This window comes from Platalea leucorodia, assembly GCF_965183815.1.
Source record: "Platalea leucorodia genome assembly, chromosome: 7".
NCBI classification, from domain to species: domain Eukaryota; kingdom Metazoa; phylum Chordata; class Aves; order Pelecaniformes; family Threskiornithidae; genus Platalea; species Platalea leucorodia.
In genome coordinates this window covers 3,561,486-3,584,277 of record NC_138829.1, presented here as the reverse complement: position 1 = coordinate 3,584,277, position 22,792 = coordinate 3,561,486, and the positions used below count along the sequence as shown (strand labels likewise).

The 22,792-nt window shown below is 64.0% G+C and overlaps 2 protein-coding genes across 3 annotated transcripts; one reads left to right on the top strand and one right to left on the bottom strand.

Moving 5' to 3' along the window:
• Nucleotides 1–947: 947 nt before the first annotated feature.
• PYGL (glycogen phosphorylase L) lies at nucleotides 948–15,020 on the top strand. Its single transcript, XM_082318423.1, has 21 exons — nucleotides 948–1,100; nucleotides 2,246–2,498; nucleotides 4,019–4,120; nucleotides 5,856–5,934; nucleotides 6,229–6,332; nucleotides 7,652–7,783; nucleotides 8,336–8,447; nucleotides 8,531–8,613; nucleotides 9,685–9,828; nucleotides 10,011–10,103; nucleotides 10,373–10,519; nucleotides 11,119–11,282; nucleotides 11,384–11,498; nucleotides 11,741–11,842; nucleotides 11,920–12,067; nucleotides 12,181–12,239; nucleotides 12,559–12,700; nucleotides 12,865–13,072; nucleotides 13,151–13,285; nucleotides 13,881–13,947; nucleotides 14,171–15,020. The coding sequence occupies exons 2-21, from the start codon at nucleotides 2,256–2,258 to the stop codon at nucleotides 14,357–14,359; spliced, it is 2,568 nt and encodes an 855-aa protein (XP_082174549.1). The 5' UTR covers nucleotides 948–1,100; nucleotides 2,246–2,255; the 3' UTR covers nucleotides 14,360–15,020.
• Nucleotides 14,956–20,806, bottom strand: ABHD12B (abhydrolase domain containing 12B). Of its 2 annotated transcripts, XM_082318425.1 has the most exons (13): nucleotides 20,681–20,806; nucleotides 18,798–18,928; nucleotides 18,221–18,323; nucleotides 17,992–18,111; nucleotides 17,628–17,658; nucleotides 17,427–17,472; nucleotides 17,206–17,335; nucleotides 16,905–16,945; nucleotides 16,583–16,662; nucleotides 16,369–16,451; nucleotides 15,712–15,790; nucleotides 15,437–15,561; nucleotides 14,956–15,079 (listed from the first exon to the last, which is right to left on the bottom strand). In XM_082318425.1, exons 1-13 carry the CDS (start codon nucleotides 20,803–20,805, stop codon nucleotides 15,058–15,060), a joined length of 1,116 nt encoding a protein of 371 aa, XP_082174551.1. In that variant the 5' UTR covers nucleotide 20,806; the 3' UTR covers nucleotides 14,956–15,057. The 2 variants fall into 2 exon arrangements, with proteins under 2 accessions (XP_082174551.1, XP_082174550.1); XM_082318424.1 differs by having other exon boundaries at nucleotides 15,437–15,790.
• Nucleotides 20,807–22,792: the final 1,986 nt, after the last annotated feature.

Here is a 22,792-nt window from a genome sequence, read left to right as displayed (position 1 = left end):
ACGGTTTCTCAGAGTGCTTTGAGAGAAGTTTTCAACGTGAGGCCTCTGAGCTCATCATGGGCTCAAGTCCAGGGCTAAAGAAAAACCGCTAATGCATTGCATGAAGTGCCTTTATGTCTCAGAACGATGCTCGTCCCTTCCAGACGAGGAACGTGCCCAGGACGCCGGCGCTACGGAAAATTGCATCCTCCCTGCCGCATGTAAAACCCAGCCCGTAAATAAGTCATGCAGGGGAGAGGGAACAACCCGGGGCCGGAGGACACCCGCCACCCGGGGACAGGCCCCGGGGACGAGGGCAGAGCCACCCACCGGCCACGTCCCCGCTCCGGCTTCTGAGAGAGCAGCGCCGGGGGGCTCTGCCCCACGCTCGGCAGCTCTCGGGGCGCTTTGCACGGCACAGTTTGCACGGCTGCAATTTCCACCTGCGTCGGAGGGCAGGGCCTGGGCGTGAAATACCTGCTCTCGGCACCGAGCCCCTGCCTGCTCGGCGCCTGGCATTTATTTACTGACAAGAAACCGTGCCCAAGCTTCCTCCCGGACACTAATCCTTCAATTTGCCCCGTGAAAAATCAGGCAGATGGGTGACATTCCTTCTTTCCCACATTGCCCATGGCTGGTGCAGGAACCAGCCCCTTCTCCCAAGGCTTCGGTGAGCCGCTGCAGCCCATTGCCGGGGCCCGGCTCGGCGTGGAGCCTCGTGCTGCTGGGTGCCAGCCGGGGCGGCGATCGGGGTGGCCCCAGGAGCCCGGGCGGCACGGCCAGCCCGCAGGACGGCGGTTGGGGTGCCTCGCTCTTCGGCTGCCTGTGGTTTCGCTTTGCAGAACTGGGCAGGGAAGAGGCGCGAGGCTGGAAAGGCTGCGCGGGCATGGCGGGAGGAAGAGGAAGAGGTGTTGCGTTGTCGGCTCCGATCAGCTATTCTTGCCCTCGGGAGGAACCGGAGGCAGGAGGCAGGGCAGGGCTCCGCGGGCAGGCAGGGCAGGCAGGGCGGGCAGGCACCCAGCCCTGCCCGGGGAGGCGGCTGTGAAGAGCCCGGAGCCGAGCAGAAGAGATCCTACGCCATTTCCAAAGGGATTGCGGAGCGGGCAGGGAAAAGTGAGGAGGTGAGGGGAGAAGGGGTTGCAGGAGATGGCTGCAAGGAGGGGGTGCAGGGGAGGGGGTGCAGGGAGGGGGTGCAGGGGAGGGGGTGCAGGGAGGGGGTGCACGGGGGTGCAGAAGAGGGGGGTGCAGGGGAGTGGGTGCAGGGAGGGGGTGCAGGGAAGGGGATTCAGGGGAGGGGGTGCAGAAGAGGGGGGTGCAGAAGAGGGGGTGCAAGGCAGGAGGGGAAGGGGGTGCAGGGAAGGGGTGCAGGGGAGGGGGTGCAGAAGAAGGGGTGCAGGGAGGGGGTGCAGGGGAGGGGGTGCAAGGGAGGGGGTGCAGGGGAAGGGGTGTGGGCAGGGGATGCAAGGAGGGGGTGCAGGGGAAGGGGTGCAGGGGGGGTGCAGAAGAGGGGTTGCAGGGGAAGGGGTGCAGGGGGGGCGCAGGGGAAGGGGTGCAGGGGGGTGCAGAAGAGGGGGTGCAGAAGAGGGGGTGCAGGGGGATGCAGAAGAGGGGGTGCAGGGGAAGGGGTGCGGGGGGGGTGCAGGGGGGGTGCAGAAGAGGGGGTGCAGGGGAAGGGGTGCGGGGGGGGTGCAGGGGGGGTGCAGAAGAGGGGGTGCAGGGGAAGGGGTGCATGGGGGGTGCAGGGCGGGGGTGCAGAAGAGGGGGTGCAGGGGGGGTGCAGAAGAGGGGGTGCAGGGGAAGGGGTGCGGGGGGGGTGCAGGGGGGGTGCAGAAGAGGGGGTGCAGGGGAAGGGGTGCATGGGGGGTGCAGGGCGGGGGTGCAGAAGAGGGGGTGCAGGGGAAGGGGTGCATGGGGGGTGCAGGGCGGGGGTGCAGAAGAGGGGGTGCAGGGGGGTGCCGCCCGCTGCAGGTGCCCCCCGCCGCCCTCGGGGCCGCCCGCTGCAGGTGGCGGGGGGACGGACGGACGGACGGACGGGCGGACACGGGGACCCCCGCTCGCCCCCCGGCTCCGTGCCCCCTCCTCCTCGCGCAGCCCCGTTCCGCTCCCGCCCCACGAGTGGGCGGCCCGCGGAGGCGGCCCGGCCCCGGCCCCTCCCCGGGGCACCGGTAGCCCGGCCCCGCCGGCGAGCTCAGCCCCCGGGGGCGGAGGCGGAACCCGGTCGCGGTGCCCAGCCCCTCCGTGACAGCGTCCCCCCGTCCCCCCGCAGCCCCACCGGCATGTCGCGACCGCTGTCGGACCAAGAACGGCGAAAGCAGATCAGCATCCGCGGCATCGTGGGAGCCGAGAGCGTGGCCGAGCTGAAGCGGGGCTTCAACCGGCACCTCCACTTCACCCTGGTCAAGGACCGCAATGTGGCCACCCCCCGTGACTACTACTTCGCCCTGGCCCACACCGTGCGGGACCACCTGGTGGGGCGCTGGATCCGCACCCAGCAGTACTACTACGAGAAGGACCCCAAGGTGGGAGCGAGGGGATGCTTGGGGGGGACCCTCATCCCAGGGCGGAGGGCGGTGGGAACGCCCCGCCTTTCCCAAAGTGGGTCCCGCGTTACGGCCGGGGTGGGAGAAGGGGAATTTGTCCACCCGTCGCAACACCGTGGGTGGAAACCCTCCCTCTGCAAACACGCTGGAAGATCATAGACAACAGGGGGGCTTGGTTTTTCTTGGCTTTAGGGATATTCCCCCGACTTAGCCCAGCGCGGGGACTGGACTTTAACAAGCGAGGCCACTGGCCTTTGCTTTGCAAAACAAACAGAGCGCAGCTTGGCCGGCGGCTGGGCGCAGGGCATGGGAACAACGTTTGTTGTCCTGCAGCGCTGGCGTGGGTGCGGTCTACCAAAACCAGCTGCAAAGCCTTCTAGGGTGAATTCCTTAAAGGGTTTAAGTGATCCCGCAGCCAGCCACAAGCAGGCCTGGTTTAAAAGAGGTGCGAGCTTAATCTGCGCCGCGGTGATCCTGAGCGCGGAAGATCCGGTTCGTGCAGGAGTTTCTGTGCTGCTGCCCGGCTGCGCCGGCTTGCGCCGAGCGCGGGGCTCCGGCTGCTGGGGGATTAGGCAGTAATCCCCCCCGACACCTGGACGGCCCTGTCGGCTCTAATTTTCTCCCTGCGAGGGTGGCCCTGCAAACACCTCGCTGGGACCGTGCCAGCCCCTGATAGCTCAACCCCCACCCCGTGTTGAGAAAAGAAGATGATGAGCCTCTTCCAGGGCTTGTGTCTGGGGACTGTCGTGCGTAGCCGAGCCGTGCTGCGTGCCGTCTGCCCGGCGTGGCCGCCTCCGGCTCCGCTGGCACCAAACCAGTGAGCCCAACCGATGCTGCCCAGCGCATCCCCCCGCCGACCCCGCACAGGTCCTGGGGAAACCTGTCAAGTCAGCGACTTCCTCCAGCCTAAATCCTTCCTTAAAACCTGCGGGTGCTGACGCCGGGGGACGGCTTACACAAGCCTCTGCGTTACCGGCCGCATCCTGCACCCCTCGTGTCAGCGTGTGCAGTGCTCCGGAGACCGATCCCCCCGGGGCCGGCAGAGGAAGGCCACGTCCCCGCGGCTGCCGCACGCCCCGGGCCCCGGCGGCTTGCTTGGTTTTCCGGTTGCTTTGCAGCTCGGGGTGACATTAGGAAATGTCTCCTCTTTAAAGTTTAACTTTGTGTCGCCGTGGCCGCCGGCGTGCTCGGGGTGACCATCCTGGAGCTGTCCCTGCTCTCGGACAGGGCGCCGGGGCTTGTCCAAACAAAACCGCCTCGGCGCTTCCCGCTTCTCGGCTTGGGAAGCAGCAGCGGCGGGAGAGCAGGGCTGGGGCTGCAGGGCTCGGCCGCCTCCGAGCAGCTCCGGCCCTCAAATTCCCAGTGCAAACCACGCTGCTCTGTTGAGGGTCAGGGTTTTTCCTCTTGCTGCGAGATAACGCCCGATAGCAGCTTCTGGGGTCCAGAGGAGCCTCCTCCGGCCCCGGGGAAGGTGACCAGGGGGTGGTTTTCTCTTTCAGAGGATTTACTACCTCTCCCTGGAGTTTTACATGGGGCGGACGCTGCAGAACACCATGATTAACCTGGGGCTGCAGAATGCCTGCGATGAAGCCATCTACCAGGTGAGCATCCCAGGGGGTCGGTGGGCTCCGCGCCCTCCGCCTCCTGGGGATGTTCGTGTTTTACCGCGCTGGCTGCAAACTGCTCCCTGAGCCGCAGGCGATGCTGTGGTGGATAAACGCTGCTCCGGGACCTGCTCTCAAAAGGCCTGGGGCCACAGCTGGTGCTTAGAGCCTGATCGGGGCTGTCCAGCCCGGCGGCTGCGTGCTGAGGGATGCGGCACGGCGCTGCTGAGTGCCGGCAGGACGGAGGCTCGAGCTCCTAAACTGCGAGGAAACTCATGGTTCCCTGCATGAGGCCATTAATAGCTGTCATCAATGGCAGAGGAGAATAAAACGTTGGCCGAACCCAGCCCCAGCCTGGCGCCGGCACCACGTGGCACTCGGGTTGTCGGAGGTTTTTGGGTGGCTCCTTTCCCCCCATGCTGTGCTTGCACCCCTTGCGACCAACGCCGGCGTACGTGGCCGGGGCGGTTGCACAACAGCAGGAGCAGCTTTCGCACAAACGCGTTCAAAGGAGAGGAACTTATTTTTAGGGTTTTTTTATCTGTTGACCTTGCAGTGAGGATGGGAGCTCGGCGGGGGGGAGGGTGGAGGGGAAGAGCCTGGGATGCCACGTTCTGGTGGCCTGGGGAAGCAGAAGGTGTGAGGTTATTTGGAAATGATCCTCTTTGCAGCGATGGCAGGTAAAGCTCTGAGGGAAATCCTCCTTACTGCGTACGCTGAGCCCCCCGGACACAAACGCCAAACATTTCTAAAATAAAAGGTTTGGCATAATATGAATCCCTTAAGGTATTTCGGTAGGCATTCAGGGCTGCTGGTGAAATTCAGAGCTGTGCAGCCTAGTGCCGTGAAACACCGGCAAGGCTGCGGCCGGTGCTGGTGCTCCAGGACCTGTCTGTGACCGGCTGGTTTGGGAGAAGGTGCAGGGTCCGGCCCTCCCGCACGGGCGGCCGTGGGACCAGGGTTGTCCCTGCTTACTGTGACCATGGGACATCACGGGGACATCAGACCAAGAGGTTTCTGTGGGAAAAGGGGGCTCAGCCCTGGCAAGGCACCGTCTTACTTCCCACTGAGCTGCCCGAGGAGCTTTGCATAGGCAAAACCTCTTCCTCCCACACCATCCCGGGCTGGAAGCTTTACGTTTCCTTGTAAAAGTGGCGTAGCCGCTTCTCTGGGCGCCTCTGTTGAAGGGTGATGCCCGGAGCCGGGGGGACGGGCACCTGGGTGCCTGCCCCAGGGAGACGGGGTGCTGGGGGAGCAGGGGCCTGGTGCCTGCCCCCGTGGGGCTGCAGCCGTGGGGCTGGGGCACGGAGAGGGGGAACGGGCCTGGGAATGAGCCCTGGGAGACCTGCCCGAAATGGCTGGGACCACGAGAGCAGCGCCCTCGTTACAGCTGGGTGCCCACCGCTGCCGGGATCTCATCCACGGCGAGGTCAGGGACTTGTGTGTCCCTTGTAAAGGCTGGTGGAGTGACTTAAATACCCGAGCTGGTCCCTGCCGCACCATGGAGGGGCCATGGAGAGGAGGGACCGCTTTGGATGCAAATCCCCAGCTGCAGGGATGGGTCTGGCAGGCTTGGGTGCCTTTCCACCCCTCCTGGAGCCCACCTGCAAGGGGGGACGGCAGCGGTGGGCGCCGGGCAGCACCCGCGGGTGCGTGCCAGCAGTGCCTCCCCTCCGCGGGGCTGGGCACCCTGAGAGCCTCCAGCCCGTCACCTTCTCCTTCTCCTCTGCAGCTCGGGCTGGACATGGAAGAGCTGGAGGAAATCGAGGAGGATGCCGGTCTCGGCAACGGCGGTCTCGGCAGGCTGGCTGGTGAGTGAGCCCCCCAAAATGGCCTCATTGCCTGGGTGGTGGGGCACAGCCCTGGAGCCTTTGCATCCCCTTGGGTGGGGGTACCTAAGGCTGGGGGGGTTTATGGCTCCAGCCTTTCCGTGCACTGGGCGAGAGGCGCAGGGTGGCCAGGGAGCGAGCGGTGGCTGCTGGCCCTGGCTCGTGTCTCTGCGGGGCGGCCGCTTGCGGCCATCGGCTCTCCACGGGGAGAAGGACCCGCTGCCTGCCAGGGCTCCCCGGGGAGGTGCCGCTCACTGCTCTCCTCTGCCCCGGCAGCCTGCTTCCTCGACTCGATGGCGACGCTGGGGCTGGCAGCCTACGGCTACGGCATCCGCTACGAGTACGGCATCTTCAACCAGAAGATCCGGGATGGGTGGCAGGTATGGACAGAGGCGCGCAGCCCCCCGGCACAGTCGGAGCCCCAAGTCCGGCCTCCTCCTTAAATCAGGCCAAGATCAGGGTGTACAGACACTCTCCCTTAGCTTGGAGACTGCTGGAGCCTGAGTTGGTGCTGTGATATTTAAAACTTGGCAGATGTTTTCTCGAACGAGTTTAACTTCTTAAACCGGTGCAGGCACATAGCATCCCTCCCCGCGGTGGGGAAGCTCACCCTCCATCCCGGCTGGCTCCGGCACGTGGGGCTGGGGAGCAGCCCGGCGTCTCGGTTCCCCGTTGAGCCCATTCGTGGCTCGGTGCAGTGGCACGGAGGGGAGCGGATCCTCCTCGCAGCACGCCCCGCTAATTAGCAGAAAGCTGCGAGTCATCAGCGTGACATCCTTTCCTCCCGAGCTGGGTTTGCGCGGACGCCTGCCCGCGTAGCGAGGACGTGAGCCGTATCTCCGCCGGTAGCAGGGCCCGTGGCCCAGCTCCGTGGCCGCGTGGAGCAGGCGAGGATGGAGAAGTCGTGTCCCTGCTCCTGGCGGGGTGGGGATGGTTTCGCTGAGGTGGTACAGGGATGGTGTGGAGAAGCTCAGGGGGAGGCCGGATCCAGCCCCGCAGCCTGGCCGTGCTGCTCGATGCCTGGGTCAAAACATCCGAGGGTGGGGGAGGCTGTTTTGGAAATGCAATGGAAAATGTGGTGTGTATCTGCAAAACCCCTGGTGGGAGACAGCCCCGAATACCCAGAGGGACCCTGTGAGCATCTCCAAAAAGCTGTATCTACAGCCAGCAAGCGGAGGCCTTTCCTCCTCGGTGCTGTGCGTCCTAACGGGGCGTATCTCCTCTGACCCTCACGCATCGTCCCTGCCGCCCAGAGCTCTGCCCCAGCTGTGCCAAAGGCGATGCCAACCCAGGCTCTCCCCTGTAACAGCCCTGCCGGGCTAGGGAATGAGCCCAATTCGTTAGCCAGCCTCTCGGGCTGAGATCGGAACTCCAGTTAAGAGGGCTAATGGCGTCTCAGTCGCAGCATGGCAGTGTTAGTGGTGCACAAAGAGAAATGTTGCTTTCCTCCCCACCTCCTCATCCCCATCCATCGCCCCTCCGGCAGGGAGACCCCGGAGTTTAGGGTGGTCAGGGTAGAGCCCTGCCTCCGGGCTCACCCTGCGGTGCTGGAATTCGGGTTTAGGGCGGGTGGACTCCGGAGCATCATCCCCTTTGCCATGAGCCGCCGGAGCCTTTCCCAACCATCCTGCACATGGCACAACCCGGGGAGGTCCCCGGGGCTGGGCGGCCCCGTCACCGCTCTCGCTCCCTCCGGCAGGTGGAAGAAGCCGATGACTGGCTCCGGCACGGCAATCCCTGGGAGAAAGCCCGTCCCGAGTACATGCTGCCCGTGCACTTCTACGGCCGGGTGGAGCACACTGCCACCGGCACCAAGTGGGTCGACACGCAGGTACGGGCTGGGACGCAGCTTCGTGGGGCCGGCGTGCGGGGAACCCCTTTGTGTGGCTTGTCCCGTCGCCTGGGGGGCTCTGACGGGCCGGCTGCGCCCCGGGCACGGGTCCTGCCCGCATCCCTGCCGGGGAGGAGCAAACTGGGGTGGGGATGGACGCAGGGATGGGGACAGGCTTTGCTGCTCCACATCTGCAGCCAACCCCTGAAACGCCCAAAAGCACCTCCAGCAGGTCTGTGTGCAATGCGCAGCCCGGCACGACGGCTTAAATTGAGCTTCTCCTGACCCTCGCAAGCCTCGCTCCATCTCCTGAGTGCTTCTGGCAAACACCCGTGGCCAGGCAGGCCCGGGGGAGCCGAGGTGTCCCCGGGGCAGGGGCTGGGGGTACCAAGCACATCCCCATGCATGCAACCCCGTGAAGGTGGATGCAACCCTGAGCTGACTCCTGCGGAAGGGTCCGTGGGATAGGGGGGCTCCGGCGGGGCCGGGGGGACGTGGGGGGACACCAGCCGGGGGTGCAGCCCGGCTCCGGCTGCCCTGCCCATGTCCTAGGTGGTGCTGGCGCTGCCCTACGATACCCCCGTGCCCGGGTACATGAACAACACCGTCAACACCATGCGGCTGTGGTCAGCTCGGGCACCCAACGACTTCAACCTGCGGGACTGTAAGTGGGCGCTGGCGGGGTGCTGAGCGGGACGGGGCGCCGGGAGGGTCCCGCACCCACCTTATCCCTTTGCTCCTCTCCAGTCAACGTCGGAGACTACATCCAGGCCGTGCTGGACAGAAACCTGGCAGAGAACATTTCCCGCGTCCTCTACCCCAACGACAACGTAAGTGGGGATGGAGGGGTGTCCCTGTTCTAGGGATGGCTAAAGATTGCGGAGCAGCCCCTCTCGCCGGGATATCGCAGAGATGTTTTAGTTGTGTTTCAAGCCGCCTGCAGTGCTTGGATGGGGATTGCTGCCTCTCGCCAGCGCTGCCCAGGGCTGCAGCAGAGACGAGTCCTTTCCCAGGCAAATCCGTGCTCAGGGCAGGAAAGGGGAGGGAGTGGGAATGAGCACGTCCTGCTGCAGAAATGTTCCTCAAGTCTCAAAATATAACATGAGGGCAAACTGATGAACACTGCTGGCATTTTCCTGCCTGTCCCTTGCAGCCCAGGACCGGAGATTATGCTTCAAATTGCCCTTTGCATCCCGATGCCTTTGCATCTTGCTGCGGGTGTTCTTGCCGTGCTGCACGCTGGCTGGCACGGAGGCGCGGTGGGACGTACAGCCCTTCCCCGGGCACAAAACGAGCTGCGGAGCAGGGGAAGAAGGCGAAGAGCGGCTCTCCTTGCTCTGCAGCCTGTTTTGGGCAGGCCCTGATGGGGTTTTTTTCCCTGTATAATCCTACCCCAGCCCTCCCAGCTGGCGAGGAGAACTGGGAGCACCGCAGCTGCGGTGGTGACGCTGCCTCCTGCAGATCCTCTCTCGCAGACCAGCAAGTTGATGTTTTGTGCTGTGTGAACGGTGGTTTTAATTCTTGTCTCAGAAATAGCTCCTAGGTGTTACAGCCCCTGTGGCTTCCCTTCCCATTGCCCCCGTACTTTTCCTTGCGGCCGAAATTTTCAAACCAGGGAGAACAGGTTTTGACGATGCTCGGGGAGGATCAAACTCTGTTTGTACCAGCACATCTCAGACCCCGGTGCTGAAATCTGGAAAGCGAGAAGATGTTGGGGTTAGAGGTGCTGCCAGCACCGGTGCTGGGGGAAGCGCTGGGGGCTCACGCCGGGCCATGCGGTGGATGTGTGCCGGCGTGGGTCCCTGCGCGGCGGGGAGCCCCGGGAAGGCGCAGCTCCTCCAGCGCAGGCGTGCCTGGGCAGCGCGGTGCAATCCTGCAGCACCCCGCTCCTCTGCTCACAGTTCTTCGAGGGGAAGGAGCTGCGGCTGAAGCAGGAGTACTTCGTCGTGGCTGCCACCCTGCAGGACATCATACGCCGCTTCAAAGCATCCAAATTTGGGAGCACGGAGAGCGTCCGAACCGTGTTTGATTCCTTCCCCGACCAGGTACGAGCCAGGGCTGCTCTGCCCTGTGCCTTAGAGCTCATTTTGACGCCTCCCAGATGCACACCCAGGGCTGGAGAGGTTTTGTGGACCCTCCATGGGTGCCTACGCCCAGCTGACTTGGGCAGTGGGCTGCCCACGTGTCCCCCGCATGTCCCCGTGCACCACCCCTGCTCTCCCCGCAGGTCGCCATCCAGCTGAACGACACACACCCCGCCATGGCCATCCCTGAGCTGATGAGGATTTTCGTAGACATCGAGAAGCTGCCATGGAACAAGGTGGGGAGACCCGACCGGGCCCTTGGGTTCCCTCTGGTTGCACCCACGCTCCCGCCTGCCCGCGGCGGAGGAGCTGGGGAACCGGTTTTGTAGCTGCTGGTGGCCTGAGGAGCGATGTGGGGCAGTCAGGCTGGGTTTAACCCGTATGGAGTTGGAGGAGCCAGCTTGGCCGTGCTGCTGGCCACCGTGGGAGGACCACACATGGGTGCTGGCACCCACCTGGAGCTGCCTCCACCCTCGCCGCTCAGTGCTGGCTCTCCTCCTGGCAGGCCTGGGACATCACCAAGCGGACCTTCGCCTACACCAACCACACGGTGCTCCCTGAAGCCCTGGAGCGCTGGCCGGTGGACCTGGTGGAGAAGCTGCTCCCCAGACACCTGCAGATCATCTACGAGATCAACCAGAGGCACCTGGATGTAAGTGCCTTGGGGCGGCGCAGGAGCCCTCTCCGGAGAGCGGGACGGGGATGTCCTGTTGGGACTGGGGGGATGCACAAACCGATGGTGGTGGGTGTGTGGCCGGGTGGTTCTGGCTGCTGTTTTGAGGGGCTGGTGTATAGGAAGGCCCTTCCCACCAGTCTGTTGCCGTCCCGCAGTTAGTGGCTATTTTAAAGACTTCACCCATTGCTCCAGGGACTTACCTGCTGGCATTTCTTTGCTCCCTAAACGCTAAATTCATCCTGAAGAAGGATGAGGCTGGGGGTACAAAGGAGGTGGTGGTCTGGCCTCTTGGGCTGGCAGCACGAGGCTCTTGCTGAAGCAGCCCCGCTGGCCCAGCACGTGCCCACAAGCCCCTCTCCGTGGGGACTTGGGGGGTCCTTCTGTCCAGAGACATCCGTGCCGGGGTAGGGCACCCTTCGGAGGGGGTTTGCACCGTCACTCTGGAGTAAAAGCCCCCGCTCCGGCTGGTGTCAAATGCGTTGGAGATGTTGCTGTGGGCGCTTCCTCGGGAGCCATCGGGTGGGACATCCCTAAACGCTGGCACCGCTCACCACCTCTCCGGCCTCCACCGGCAGCACATCGCCTCCCTCTTCCCTAACGACGTGGACCGGCTGCGGAGGATGTCCCTGATAGAGGAGGGAGGCATCAAGAGGATCAACATGGCCCATCTCTGCATCGTCGGCTCCCACGCTGTCAACGGCGTGGCGAAGATCCACTCCGAAATAGTCAAGACCCAAGTGTAAGCGCGGGGAGGGAGGCGGTGGTGGATCACCCTCGGCGTGGAAATGGTGGCAGTGGGTGGTGGGCGAGCCTGAAGCTGTCCCCTCCTCGTCCTCGCAGCTTCCAGGACTTTGCAGCGCTGGAGCCGGAGAAGTTTCAGAACAAGACCAACGGCATCACGCCACGGCGCTGGCTCCTGCTCTGCAACCCGGGGCTGGCGGAGCTCATCGCGGAGGTAATGGCACAGGGGGAGCGCGCTGGCCCCCAAAACTTGACCCCAGGGACAGTGCCCCTGGGGACGCCGCTCCAACCTCAGCCATTTACATTTTTTAAATGGCCAAGCTCTGCTTGCATCTCGCTCGAGTCCCCTGCTCCTGCTTTCCAAGCGCTCCTGGCTTTGCCGGGTGGGAGCAGCGTGCCCGATGAAGGCAGCCGCCCCCATCCCGCGGTCAGCGCGTTCCTGTGCTCCCGTTGCAGAAAATAGGGGAGGACTACGTGCGGGACCTGAGCCAGCTGACGAAGCTGCACGAGTTTGTGGACGACGACCTCTTCATCCGGGAGGTGGCCAAAGTGAAGCAGGTGAGGGGTGCGGGCCGGGGGGACGCAGGCCGGGGGAGCACCGGCTGGGGGCTGACGCGCTCCCTGCCCTCCGCCAGGAGAACAAGGTGAAGTTCGCGCTGTACCTGGAGAAGGAGTACAAAGTGAAGATCAACCCTTCCTCCATGTTCGACGTGCACGTGAAGAGGATCCACGAGTACAAGCGGCAGCTGATGAACTGCCTGCACATCATCACCATGTACAACCGTAAGCCACCGCGCGCCCCGAGGGGACAGGCTGCCCTGGGGGGGAACGAGCATCCCTGTCCCCCAGGACTGCAGCTAAAGCAGAGGGTGACACCATGCTGCTGTCTTCTCCAGGCATCAGGAGGGATCCTGCGAAGCTGTTTGTGCCGAGGACAGTGATCATCGGGGGCAAGGTAAGCTGGGTCAGGAGTTCTAGGCATTTCGCAGAAAGTCCTTGAAGATGCCCTAGGGGATCTGGGTGCAGATGTTCTCATGGGGTTGTGTCCCCGAAGCCCTCTGGAAGCCTCGAGGCAGCACTTGTTGGCTTCAACTCAAGCAAGGTTCTTCCTCCTACGGTCATGCAAGCCCCCAAAAACTTGGTGGCACAAGACACGAGTTGGATGAGGGATGGGAGCAGGGCTGAGCGGGTGCTTCCTGGGCACGTGGGAGCTGGGTGCTCCTCGCTGGCCCCTGGCACCAGCCCTCCGGGCTCACCCGTGGCTTTTCTCCTAGGCTGCCCCAGGATATCACATGGCTAAAATGATCATCAAGCTCATTAACGCCGTGGCTCAGGTGGTGAACAACGACCCCGTTGTGGGGAGCAAGCTGAAGGTCATCTTCCTGGAGAACTACAGGGTCTCGCTGGCAGAGAAAGGTAGCTGATGTGGGGCACGCTGTGGGGAGGGGATGTCCGCCCCGCGGCCGTCCACCAGCCCATGGCTCCATCACTGCAAGGCAGCAAATCTAACGTCCTTCAGCACGATACAAACCCAAAGCTGGTCACCAGGAGCCCCTTGTGTCCATGTGTTTTGTTGGCAGTGATCCCTGCTACCGACCTGTCGGAGCAGATTTCCACGGCGGGCACCGAGGCGTCGGGTACGGGGAACATGAAGTTCATGCTGAACGGAGCTCTGACCATCGGCACCATGGATGGAGCCAACGTGGAAATGGCCGAGGAGGCTGGAGAGGAAAACCTGTTCATCTTCGGCATGAGGGTGGAGGACGTCACGGAGCTGGACAGGGAAGGGTGAGGGCTGGGGACGCCACGGGGGTGCCACCACAGGCAGCGGAGCAGCAACATCTCATATCAACCCTTCCCCGCCAGGTACAATGCCCAGAAGTACTATGACCGGCTCCCCGAGTTGAAGCAAGCCATTGACCAGATTAAGAGTGGCTTCTTCTCCCCAGAGGAGCCCGACCTCTTCAAAGACGTGGTCAACATGCTCTTCCACCACGACCGGTGAGGCCTGGGATGCCATCCATCCCCTGGGTTGGGTCTCTCCACCACACTCCTAATGCCCGTGCAGAGCAGCCCCCTGCACCAACCATCCACCCTCTGGCTGATAAGGTCCCATGTTCTGGCCCTGATGTTGTGCACGTGGGCGAGCCAGTGATGCTCTGTGGGTACAAACAGCTCTCCACATGCAGCACGTCACGCTTGCTGCGTTAAAGCCTGGGGTACAGTATGGCCAAGACGCATTTGGGTGCACAGCCCTTGCCGGATGATAGATGCTTTTAGGTATCTCACAGGCTTTCCCGGACAGAGCACCAAGCAGCCAAGGGCTGGGGGCATTTGCACCGGGGAAATGTCCCGGTGAGCTGACGCAGGGTGTCCCCTCCCAGGCCACCCGTCCAGCCTGCGCCGCAGTGCCCGTGGGCTTGCAGGGCTCTGTACAAACAGGGCTTGGGGAGGCCAAATTCATCTGAAGCGTTCATGTTTGAGGAAACCCCAGATCTGGCAGCCCGAGCCCCGTGCGCTACAGCCGCCGGCCACCACCACGCTCCTACCTGTGCGTTTCTGCCATCGCTGACTTCCCCTTTCTTCGCTGCTGTAGGTTTAAAGTTTTTGCAGACTACGAGGCTTATGTTAAATGCCAAGAGAAGGTCAGCGAGCTGTACCTGGTGAGTTCCAGCCCGGGGGCGAGGTGGGACGGCTGTGATGGTGGCCCAGCATCCCATCCCGGAGAAGGGGTCTGGTGGGGCTGTGCACATAGATGGGTTCCTGGCGAGGAGGCTCCTGGCTGGGCTGCTGCGGGGCGTCCCTGGTTGAAAGCCAGTCTCGGGGCCAACGTGGCACCCGTGGGCGCAAGCCTCCGTCCCCACTGCCCCACCACTCTCCTTGCAGAACTCCAAGGCATGGACCAAGATGGTCATCAAGAACATCGCGGCAGCCGGCAAGTTCTCCAGCGACCGCACCATCAAGGAGTATGCCCGGGACATCTGGCACGTGGAGCCCTCCGACCTGAAGATCCCACCGCCCAACGAGCCCCGGGACACGGTCGAGGACAAGACCCCCAACGGCACGGCAGCGTAGGGGCACGGAGCCGCCGCCGGCCGGAGCCAGGGGAAGCGAGCGCGCGGGCTGTAAAATCGTCTCTGCTGTCTAGTCTCTATGTCGCTGCTGCTGGCTTTCCTACGGATGGGGAAGGGGGGGGATTTTTATAACGTAAGTGTCGTGCGGAAAGCAAAACCACGTCGCCCTGTTGCCTGCGTGGGCGCTAAAAGTAAAAGTGCCATTGGAGCCCGAGGGGCTGTTTGCCGAAGCCTAAAATTAGGGACTGGGCTCACTTGCACCAGCGCTAATGCAGAAAGAGGGTGCAGGGGGTGAGCTGCTGGGGCGCAGGGCAGGGCAGGGTGGGCAGCACAGCTGGCCACAACTGGCCAAGCCCTCGCAGGCGATGCCGAAGCAGGACTTGGGGAGCAGCTCTTGCCAGTCCTGAGGCATCGGTGCCAGGGGGGTTAAGGGGTGTTTGCAGTCAGGCCCACGTACCCCCCCCCACTGCCCCAGACGATGCTCCTGGCCACCGCTTGCATGGTCCTGTCCCAGGAGCAGCCCCCAGGTCACAGCAGTATCTCCGTCCCCCGAGTAACCTGCAGCGTCCTCGAAGCAGTGGGCGAATTAGAAAGTTTCTCAGTAGTTTTTATTACGTACAGCAGTAAGTTCAGTGCAACGAGGGGTTCCCGGTGTGGGTTTGAGGGAGTGCTCCTGGTCGCTGCGCGCAGCAGCTGCCATCACTTCATGTTCAAGAAGTCTCTGCAACAAGACGCAATAAATTGTACACTCTATCACTGACCGCCCTGTGCTGCTTCAGATCCTCATTTCTGATCCCTGGATGTGGGTCTGAGCTGGGCTTAGAGCAAAGCTGCATCTCTGCACCCAGGGCAAAGAGGAGCTGTCCCCAGGGCCACCTCCCCGTGACACCCAGGCCGAGGACAGGCTCAGGGCAGTGTGGAATGACTGGAGCTCAAAAATTGATGCCAGCAAGCACTGTAGGGAGGGGAAGGAGCAGGGGAGGGCACCTGCAGGGCTGCAGCAGGGGAGGATGCACCCATGCAAGAAGAGGCCACGGCTCATTCTGTGCCCCCCCTATTTCTGCAGAGCAGCACTTACTTCACCAGGGCGGGCAGCTCCGGGTTGAACGAGATGTAGTCGTGGCCCAGGCCCAGCTTTTTGGGAAAGGTAATGAACTTCACCTTGCTTTTGTCCTTGTAGGCGCTGCGTGCAGTTTCAAAGAGCTGCCGTGGGGTGGGAGCGCAGTTAGCAGCATGCACCGGGAATCCCAAACCCCTTCCCACCCCCTCTCCTTCCCCTTCAGCCCCCCAAAACCAGGCTAAACCAGTGCCCACCCCCACTAAAGCCCGTGCGGAGGCGATGGTGGTCCCCACCTCGCTGCCCAGTTGCGGAGGCAGGATAACATCATCTTCTGCGTTCAGGATGAGGAGGGGGCAGGCCAGCACTTTCACACTGCGGGCAGCAAGCACAGCACGAAGGAGTCACCCCAGAGCCAACAGACCCGCGGGAGCCTTGCTGGGTGCTGCCAAAACCCCCACAGCCACCCTGACCCCCCCAGATGCTCCCTCTCAGAGCCATCCCAGCCCATCGGTGGCCAAGGGCAGCTGAACTGCCCCAGGGTGATGCCCATGCTGCTCGCCCCAGCCCAGCAGCACCAAGCACCCTAATAACCTTAAACCCCTGACGCAGGGTGCTCGGGCTTCAAAAACACCCACGAACGGCGTGGCTTTTAGCAAAGGCACCCACAAACACGGAGGGGGACGGACCCTGCCATCACAGAGTGTGTCTGTGCTGCAACGCGGTTGGGACTCGAGCACGTAGTGCTCAAAAAAAGGATGTTGGCTTGCGGACTTTGCTCAGTAGTAATATTGATATCTGAAATTATGCAAATAAAAAGCCATTTTGAAAGCATGAGTAAGCTGGGCAAACACAAATAAGAGTGCAGGGATTGCACGGTGTGACATGTCCAACCCGCCCCTCCTCGGCCAGCCCCGCGGGGATGGCTGCGCCCCATCCCTCCGGGCACTCACTTCTCGTTGTTGCGGAAGAACATGTTGCCCAGAGCCAGCGAGTCCAGGATGAGGTACTCGAAACCTGGGAAGTGGTGGTAGAGCTGTCGGGGAGAGAGTTGGGGGGGGGTGCTAAGTCCTGGCTTTGATTGCTGCAGCCCCCCGCCGGAGGGGAGCCCCGGGCCGCTGGGGCTGCCACCGCTGGGGGACCCCACGGCGAGAGCCCCCGGCTCACCTTGGTGAGGGGGAAGTGCATAGCTGCCTCGCGGATGTCGGTGTAGGGTGCCTCCAGGACGATAGCATCAACCTGGATCCCTGAGGGCAGCGCGGGGCGAGAGCAGGCATGGGGGCCGTGAGCCATGAGGCCAAGACGTCCTCATCCCGCTAAGGAGGATGGGGACGGCCACTTGTCCCCACCATGGGGGGGGCCAAGCCTGATGCTCGAGCAGAGAGGCTCCCCACCTCCTCTGCAGCCCCCAAAATCTGTCTGGGGCGTGCAGAGCCCCAGAGGGGGGGAGGACACTGCGTGGGGCCAACCCCGCCACGCTGGCCCTTACCTCGCTCCTCCTGCAGTTTCCTTGCCGTGTTCGTGGCAATCCTGCAAGAAGAGAGGTGGAGGTGTGGGGGGCGGGGCAGTCGTGACACCCCGGTGGGACGCATGGCACCCTCAGACTCCCTCCTTGCACACGAGGTTTTGCTTTGCAGGTGCCTCCACCAAGGAGCTGCTCCAACCCCTTGGTCCATCCCCGGCTGGTACCGGTGTGGCAGCAGTGTCCCAGCCCAGGGACCGGCTGTAGGCTCCTCCATCAGCCAGCACCCACGGGGCATCCCCCCGCCGTCACCCAGCCCTGCACCTACCCCGTCCCCAAGGAGTGTCCCCAGAAAAGGATGCTGCTGTTCCCACTCCGCGCTTTGGCCCAGTCGTAGAGGGCCAGGACGTCCGTGGTGAAGCCGCTCTCCGTGGGGTGCCCGCTGGAGTCCCCGTAGCCTGCGGGGGACACGGCTGGGCGTCACGACCCAGGGTGGGACACTGGGCCCGGCGGGAGGTCACTCAGCGAGAGGCAGGGGGATGACGTTACCTCTGTAGTCGAGAGCGAGGATGTGGAAGTCAGCAGCCCCCATCGTCTGTCAGAGGAGCGGCACCGTGTCACGTCCTGGGGGCGGGATGCACCCCAGGACCCCCCAGCATGGCCGGGTTCACTCTGCCCAGGGTCCCTCTGGGGTCCCGGAGCCCGGGTGAGCCCTGGCAGGGCCCAGTCCCCCCACAGGGGACCACTTACCTTCAAGAACTGGATGCGGTGGTTTGCAGCCCTGATGGGGAAAGGGAGGTTAGAGCTCGGGGAGGGACCCTCCCCTCCAGTGCCAGTTCAGCCGAGGGACTGGGGCGACCTTTTCCCAGGAGGGGAGAGCTGGATGCTCTGGGGCGGGTGGGTTTTCACATTTCCCTTTAACTCAAAGGGATTTTCCTCCACCCACAGGATCAGAAAGCGCCGCAGCAACCCCAGCCCTGCAGCACGGCTGGCTGCTGCACCGAGTTTGCCAGTTCTCACCCCACGCAGAGACGCTGCGTGACAATGGCCGCCGCACCCGTCCTCCCCTGGGAGAGGCACGCACCCGGTCCCGGCCCCGCTCGCGGGTACTCACCTGGTCCCCCCGTTACCGTGCAGGTAGATGATCACGGGGTGAGCGTCGGCAAGCGCCTCCTCGTACCAGCGCTGGTCCTTGCCCTGCGCCTCGGCCCCTCTGCTGCCCGGCACCGTGTGCCTGGGGGGGCCAGAGCGGGGTTACCCGGGGGGCTCCACCCGCTCTAGCCAGGACACTGGCGTAGCCACACGGCCGTGCCCACCCGGGCCACCGGGGCCGCCCCGCTCACCAGATGCCAACCGTGACACCCGGCTCGGTGTCGAGGTAGAGGCTGACGGTGTTGTTCAGCAGCAGCTCCGGCCGCTGAAGGTCCACGAAGAAGGGGTAGCGCACTGACGGAGAAATCGCAGCCATCAGACGGGCAACCCAGAAACCCTTGTACCCAGTGGTTTTTGCACATTTTCCAAAGCAACGTGTTATTTTTTTGAAATGATTTGCACGGAAGCCAAGGGCCGTGCCACAGCTGGCTCGGGGAGTGGGTAGGCGAGCACAGCCCTCTGCCACCTCCTCCCACCCGGATTCCCAGCCCCGTCGACGCTGTGCATGCCCAGATGTGTTGCAACTTTAGGCAGCAAACAGCTGCATTATTACAGCCTGCAAAATACGAGATGCCAACGGGAAAGGTCCCTGCATGCCTCCTCTGCCAGCCCACGGCAAAGGGGTGGTTGGACGGGTGCCGCCCCGGTGCCACCCAGGCTCTGGGTGCAGCCCCCTCCCACGTTTTGGGGATCCCCCCAGCCCCCTGTCTGCTGAAATCCTGGGTGGTGGGGGGGCTCTCCCGGTTGGGACAGCCCCGGAGCACTCACGCGAGTTCAGGAAGACTAATTTGGTGAGCGTGCCGAAGGGGAAGAGGCGGATGAGGAAGGGCACGGAGATGTAGATAAGGAGCAGGCCCAGGAGGAGGGTGCGCAGCCGGGGACGCCAGGCCAGCCGGCCCCTACAAGGAAGGCACCTTGTTAGCACATCCCCTCCCGCCCCGAGAGCTCTGGGGCACAGCGGAGCCGGGTCCCCCTTCCCAACCCCAGGCGTGATGGTTGGATACAGCGGCTTTTCCCCCGCAAGGGCCTGAGGCTGCCATTTGTGTCCCCCTGGGACCGGGAACTGGTTCCCCACATCGGGGTTGTGTTTGGTTTTCGGGGATGGAGCCGAGGTGTCGGAGCAGCCCCACTGTGACACAGCGTCACAAGAGGCCACGATCTGGTCCCCCGCAGCCTCCCACGGGATACCGGCAGGCAGGAAGGGCAGGGCACGTACCAAGGCCGGGAGCTGCAAGCCAAACCGGCAATAAGGAACAACCAATGCTCTGTGGCAACACCCCAAGTCATGGTTGGTGAGACACGACCACGGAGGTGTCCCCAAGCCCAGCACCGAGGGCCTCTGCAAGTGTCCAGGGACAAGGAGGAAAGCTGGGAAAGGGGCGCAGGGAGCCCACAGCACTGCAGGAGAAACCAGTCCCCAGAGCGATGTCCCCCAGTGCCACCAGCACAGGGTGGGGAACGCGACCACCTCTGACAGCATCCTGCCCTGAAGGGCTGGGGGACGCATCCAGCCGCAGCGAGCCGCCGGCCAGCCCCAGCCCCAGCCTCCCAGAGGGAAGGGAAAGCCAAGAGCTGCAGATTGCCTGGCATCAACGTCTCTCGTGGGCTGGCGGCGCTGGGCGATGGGGAAACTGGTCTGGACACTGGGGGATTTAGGGCAGAGGTTTCTGACAGGAGTTCAAGCACAGTTTGCTCCCTGCCAGCACATGCCCAGGGTCATCGTCACTCCTGCAGAAGTGGATTTATTTCATTGCCTGCCCTGGGGAGTGCGGCAAGATGCTGAGAAAGGGTTGCAAAGGGGGTACCAGGGCAAGGTGGCATGGTCTCCCTGACACAGGCACCCTTCCCGGGAGGGTGCAAGGGTGGCGTGAGCTGTGCTGGAGCCACGGGGAGCTCCTCGAACCCCAGTCGCGCCCCAAGACGTTGGTCTGAGCAGTCCCGCTGTGTGTTGGCAGCAGCGGGCCAGCAGCACCCTCGGAGTCGCTGCGGTTAATTATTAGGTGCTGCTCTTGCTCTACATCTAAAATGTAAGTGAAGGGGCGAGTGCTCACACCCACCCTTGCACAATACCTGCTGCAGGTAAGAACCGCCGGGTCCGGGCCGGGCGGGGAGACGCGCCCACCAAGGGGCACCTCTGACAGCTGGCAGGGCAACAGGCCACCACATGGCATCAGGGGGACAGCAAAGTGACATGGGGACACAGCCACAGCACGGCATCATGGGGGGGGGGGGGCATGGCCGTGGTACGGGATCACAGCCGTGGCAGGGTGACATGGGACACGGCCACGGTACGGGATCATGGCCGTGGCAGGGGGACATGGGGACAGGGCTGTAGCCCAGGATCACGGCTGTGGCAGGGTGGCACAGCCACGGCCAGGGGGACACACATGAGGTCACGGCCCCAGCAAGGTGACAAGCCACGGCGTGGGGACACAGAAGCACGGCCACGGCATGGGGACAGACCTACGGCACAGGGGACACAGCGCTGGCACATGGTCACAGGAGACGCGGCAGGGGACACGGCGGGGCAACAGAGCATGGCCACAGCGGGGGACAGGGACCGAAACACCCGCGGGGACCGGCACACGCTCCCGGGGAGCGCAGCGCCCCCACGCCGGCCCGGTAGCCCGGTACCGCGGCCGGGTACTCACCGCTCCGGCCGGGCCGCGCCGGCCCTGCCCTCCGCCCGCCCGCTGTCGCCATTCCCGTCCCGGTCCCGGTCCCGGTCCCGATCCCGGTCGCCGTCGCCGCCGCCCCGCTCGCCGCGCCGCCGCATCGCCCCGCCGCCCTGCCCTCGCCGCCGCCGCGCCGCCAGGCCCCGCCCCGCGCCGCCAGGCCCCGCCCCGCGCCGCCAGGCCCCGCCCCACGCCCCCAAGCCCCGCCCACGCCCAGGCACGGCCCCGCCTCCCACAGCCTTCCTCCTTCCAGCAGGCCACGCCTCCAGGCGCCAGGCCACGCCCACTCCCCGCCCCCTGGGAGCCCCGGGGCCAGCAGGAAGGTGCCGGGCCGGCAGAACCGGCCCTGCCGTGGCCAGCAGCGCCGGGAACGCTTCCAGGTTTAAAAAAACCACCCAAAATTGAAACAAAAAAAGGTTTCAAACCAACGCTGGTGCCTCAGCCAGGCTTGGCTTCGGCTGGGGTCCGAACCGGCTGCGGGCTCCCCTCCCGGCCCTGCCAGGCGGGCTCAGCCCCAGCTTTCCAGGCTGAAACTTCCCACCGGGAAAGAAATGCCCCCGTTTCGCCAGGATTCCCCGCGAAGGCTTCGCCCGGCGCGGGAGGATGCGCTGCCTGGATGCGGGCACGCAGGGCTGGGCCGTCACCGGCCTCGCCGTGCTTGCCAACGGAGCCTGCGACCCAGAGGCTTCGTTAAAGATGCCACGGGAGGGCCGGGAACGAGGTGGCCCTGCAGCGATGCCACCAGCCCACGCTGCTGTTTCAAGCTGCTCTTATTTCATCCGCTCTCCGCAGCAAGAGCTGTGCTGTTTTTCCTGAGTTCACGGCACACACCGGGCTGCTCCGGGGATTGTAGCCGAGCTCCAGGGCCAGGCGAGGCGGGATGTGAGGGTGGGACAAGCTGCTGAGACGAGGCAGGAGCTCGGCACGTGGCCCTGCATCCCTCCGGCACCCGTGGCGGGTATTTGAGCGGGGGACTCGGCTTCTGTGCAGCTGCGTGTGTGCTTCATGCGGCCGCGGTCTGCTCCCAGCCCCGAATGCAAACCCAAAGACAAACAGGCCCGGTCGAAGGGGGGCCACCGGGGCCGTGGGCAGGCGGGTACGCGTTCCCCATCAGCAGATGTTGCAGTCAGGTGGCACAAGCCAGCCACGAGCCGCTCTTCCCGTGCCACGGCGGCAGGAGGGCAGCAGGAGCGACCCGCAGATCCAGCTGATTTTACACACGAAAGCTTTTTCCTTCCACCCCCCCCAATTTTTCCCCGTTCCCAGTGGGTGCTGGGGCTGCAGCTGGGGCACGCAGCAGCACATTGCCACGAAGATGATGGGAGAAATCACCCGCCGGGAGGGATGGGCAGGGTGCAAGCAGCGCTGCCCGCGGGGGCTTTATTCGGCAGCGAGAGCCAGAGGGGATCGGCACGGAGTTACGGCAGATGCTTTGGCTTGTGCGCACCGGGATGGAGCAGCCGTGCAAATACTTCTTGCAATAAGGAGCTGGCACAGCAAACGTAGCAAACGTGAGGGTTTCCTGGGCTGGAAGGAAAAACCCCGCGACCCAAAGGGTGTGCAGGATCAGGCCCGAGCCGCGGTGGCGGAACTGCGACGCGTACAGCGGGGCCCGGACGTGCGATGGCAGCAACGAGCCGCGGCCGCGGAGGCGTGACGCCGCTGCAGCGGAGCACAGCTCGCCATTGTTTTGTGCAAAAATAAAAAAATCAAAGTTAGGGCTTATTTCGTTCCAAACTTCTCCCCGCACCGCCCGTGAGACGGGGAGGTTTCCGGCTGATTTTTCCTACAGCGTCTTTTCCTAAATGCTCCCTTTGTTTATTTTTTCTGATGGTTTCATAGCTTTTTTTGCTAATTACTTTGCTGTTTCATGGCCCTGCTTTCCGCTGGCCTGGCGGGAGGTGGGGGTGAAGGGTGCCTCACCCACCGTGGCGCGACGGGAGGAGACCCTCGGAAGGCAGGAGCAGCTCCCGGCTCCCTCCCAGCTCCCCAGGCCGCGGCCGGAGCTTCCCCGGCCCCCGCAGAACAAAGCACCCCATTGTGCAGGGGAAACGGGAAGGAAAGCATGGCGGGGCAGCCAGAGCCGTG